At 33.0% G+C, this 3,595-nt stretch overlaps 1 protein-coding gene across 1 annotated transcript; it reads left to right on the plus strand.

The window, feature by feature from the left end:
• Positions 1-920: 920 nt before the first annotated feature.
• LOC131634142 (E3 ubiquitin-protein ligase RMA1H1-like) lies at positions 921-3,333 on the plus strand. The gene is made up of 2 exons (XM_058904800.1): positions 921-1,131; positions 2,418-3,333. Exon 2 carries the CDS (start codon positions 2,440-2,442, stop codon positions 3,136-3,138), a length of 699 nt encoding a protein of 232 aa, XP_058760783.1. The 5' UTR covers positions 921-1,131; positions 2,418-2,439; the 3' UTR covers positions 3,139-3,333.
• The last annotated feature ends 262 nt before the right edge of the window (positions 3,334-3,595 follow it).

Below are 3,595 nucleotides of genomic sequence, written 5' to 3' on the forward strand. Positions count from 1 at the left end.
GCACATACATTGTAGATTACTCGTTTCTCTCAACACTAATACTTTGAGTTTCTAAAGGTTATGTAAAATTGCGGACACTAAAAACATAAACAAACACTGCTTATATACTAGTCCTAATCTAACTGTCCACAATGGTCGACTTAGGAAATTTCGTTACGTTCCAAAAGCCATGCAAACTGATCTCTGCAAACTTGACACGTATTTTCGAATAACCGTCTGATTTTATCCAATTCTAACTTTGTTCAACTATACCTAATTGCTTGCCACTTGGAAACCTCAAAAATTTATCTAAGTTCCAAAATATATATCTTTGGTCTTTGTGATACTAGGAATTCGACCAAAGTTATTTCGCTCTTTGACAGGACGAATTATGAAAATGGTCAAGACTGACCATTTCAATTTGAAGATCGACTTATTTCTCAAAAAGGATTATAATCTTCAAATCCTGAAGTCTTGTGTCGAAAATATGTGATAATACATTGTCGTTTTGGTTTGTTTTACGGCTCATCGCATGTACATGGGTCACCATGCTCTGTGTCGTCAGTCCTTAGGTCACCACGCCCTTCGTTGCTAGTGCTTGGGTTATTACACATGTTTCCACAACCTCCATCGCAGCTAACATCAATGATAAGGAAGTCTTCATCACCAACGGTAGAACCTGCGCCGCAGCCAACATAAGAAATGAACAAACATTCTAAATTAAATAACAAAATATAAAAGATATAAAAAATATTCCAACCTATATAACTGAATTGAATAGCATCCATGACAGGGCCATTTCAAATAAATAAAAAAATAAAGAATATGATGAAAAGGAAAGACTCTCAACTTAGCCCCAATTGTTGAATTCTTCAAAGAAAGGTTATTTAATGATAGAATTGTTTATTATTATAAAAAAAAGAAATTAAATGGTGTTGTCTGCTGTCTTTTACTTATTTCCCTCCCTCCCTTCTACTAAACGCAACTTCCTTCTTTCCCATCTTCCATTCCATTCCATTCCGTCGTCTCTTGTCTTTCTCTTCAACTTGTTTCCATTTAACATCCTCAAACCTCTTTCACTTTTAATTTCATCATTCAAACTTGTCAATATCAACAATTTCCCTTCCTTTCTTCACTCACTCATCTCTATCTGTAAGTATTCAATTCTTATTTTTTACCACCTCTCTAAACTCTTAATACATATTTTAATTTAATGCTTCAATATTTTGTGTTTCTTCTGAATTTCTGTGGAAAGGGGCCTGTGATGTGATTAACTAACCATGTTTCAATGTTCATTATTAATGATTGAATCTTCCTTCCTCCTACAATAGATCTAGAACCAATTTTTGTCTCTATTTATGTAAATTTGATTTCCTAAATGGTGCTGCTACATATCACTAATTACTTTCTTTTGTTTATTCACTTCCGTTTTTGTGAATTTCTAACTGTAAATTCTCTTTTCAATCTGTCAAATAAACTTGACTTTGGTATTTAGCCTCTGTTTTGTTTAATTGAATTTGTAGTGTTTTATAAATATGAAATGACAACAAAAAAATATTTAATTAATTTTAGTTAAGATTACATGGAGTAATTATGAGAAAAAAAAAAAAAAAAGCTTGAAGCTAGTTGAATTAGATTATCAAAATAATGGTTATTAAAGAGTATATTTTATAAGCTAAAAAATAGTCCTGTGGCACAGAGCCTTAACGTGTGTAACTGTAATAGCTAGCAAAATTTGTTGCAACTGTTATCTAAAACTACTTGTAGGATAGTCATGGGCTCTTGTAGTCATTACTATGAAGTTAGTTCTATCTAACAACTCAGTGAAAAGTTGAATCTGTTGATTATTTTCAATTTTTGTTCTTTTCTTATGGAAAAGTTGATTCTTGTGATGTGTGCAAGAGTGGTTACCACAACTTGAACTTATCTCCTCTAGCCAAATTCCTACCCCACCTTAACCACCACCGTAAGCTATATTATTTATGACTAACTATCTTAAAATAATATGGTCATGTAAGACCCTTTTAATTTAAGTTTCAAGGTCAATTAACATCACAGCTTCAACTTATAAACATTGCTTATTTTTAATGAATAGCTAATCAGGTAACAATTCCTGTCATTATTTGTAGTAAATGAAAATACTGTACTTGATTTGTTAGTTTGAGATCTATATTTGTCATGACCTGCACAAATTAATTTCATGACTGTATATTTGATTCCTGCAAATGCTTAAAATCGACATCAAGTTGGTCCACGGCGTGAACTCACTTAAATTGCTATACCAAACCATCTTTCTCAAACAATTTGTACTAATGCTTAATATCTAAATTATCTTTAGTGATTTATATGATCTAAACTGTTAATCCTAACTAAACTTTGTTTATGAAAAATGATCTAATTTGTTGCCATTTATCCAATATTTTTCTTATGCATTTCAGGTCGGTGTACCTGTAAAAGAAAATGGCGTTAGATCAATACATGTCCCAAAACAATTTCTTTGAAGATAAACCGTCTTTGAAAACCTGGAATACCACCACAGATTCTAATAGAAATGCATCTGCTGGCTTTGACTGCAACATCTGCTTAGAGTGTGTGCAAGATCCAGTAGTCACGTTTTGTGGTCACCTTTACTGCTGGCCTTGCATTTACAAATGGATTCATATGCAAACAAGTATCTCTTCCGAATATGAGGAGAAGCAGAAGCCACAATGTCCAGTATGCAAATCAGAACTGTCTCAATCCTCGCTAGTTCCATTATACGGCCGTGGCCAATCCACGACAGCTTGTCAAGCTGGGAATGATGTACCTCAAAGACCTTTGGGTCCCAGATCATATAATACTACAACTGTTTCACAACCTACTTATCAAAGTTATTATCATCCTCGACAGTTCAACTCAATTCCTAGCAGTTACCCTTCACCCATGTTTAGCACAAGTGGTTCGTCATTGGACAACTCATTTGGAATCTTCGGTGAAATGATATACGCGAGGGTGTTCGGTAACCAGATGGAAAACATGTATACATATCGTAATTCGTATAGTTTTCAAGGGAACAATAATCCAAGGGTTAGAAGACATTTAATGCAAGTTGATAAATCACTAAGCAGAATCTTTTTTTTCCTCCTTTGCTGCTTAGTTATGTGTCTTCTCTTATTCTGAATAATATTTCATTTTCATATTTAGTAGCAGTATGTACATGTATGTATCCTTGTATAGATTGTATTCAGTATTCTGATTCAGCTTGAGAATTTATGGTGACATGTGTAATTGTCAGTGTGATATAAGAGTATATGAAATATATGTTTGTAACTTTGTATAAACTATAATTGGTATTTTATTTTTTCCCTTTCAGCTTGTTAGGTACATTGTTCTAACGACAAAAACAAAAGGAGAATAAAGACAAATTTGTTTTGGCAAAAAGAATCAAAACAAGTTGTTGATTTATGCCATTACATATTTTATTAAGATTTGTTATAAAATACTTAGATTTAGGATAGCTTTGTTTATTGGTAAAGGCAAGGCAGCACTGAGAAGCTATGCCTTATCCACTGCAAGAGATAGGACAAGCTTGTGGTCCATATAATAAAATGTGTCAACTTCAATCCATGTGCTGGAA

Source organism: Vicia villosa, unplaced genomic scaffold, assembly GCF_029867415.1.
Source record: "Vicia villosa cultivar HV-30 ecotype Madison, WI unplaced genomic scaffold, Vvil1.0 ctg.001238F_1_1, whole genome shotgun sequence".
NCBI lineage: Eukaryota > Viridiplantae > Streptophyta > Magnoliopsida > Fabales > Fabaceae > Vicia > Vicia villosa.

What these genes read in the sequence shown, in the direction of transcription:
- LOC131634142 (XM_058904800.1), top strand. Translation starts at nt 2,440, where the DNA reads ATGGCGTTAGATCAATACATGTCCCAAAACAATTTCTTTGAAGATAAA.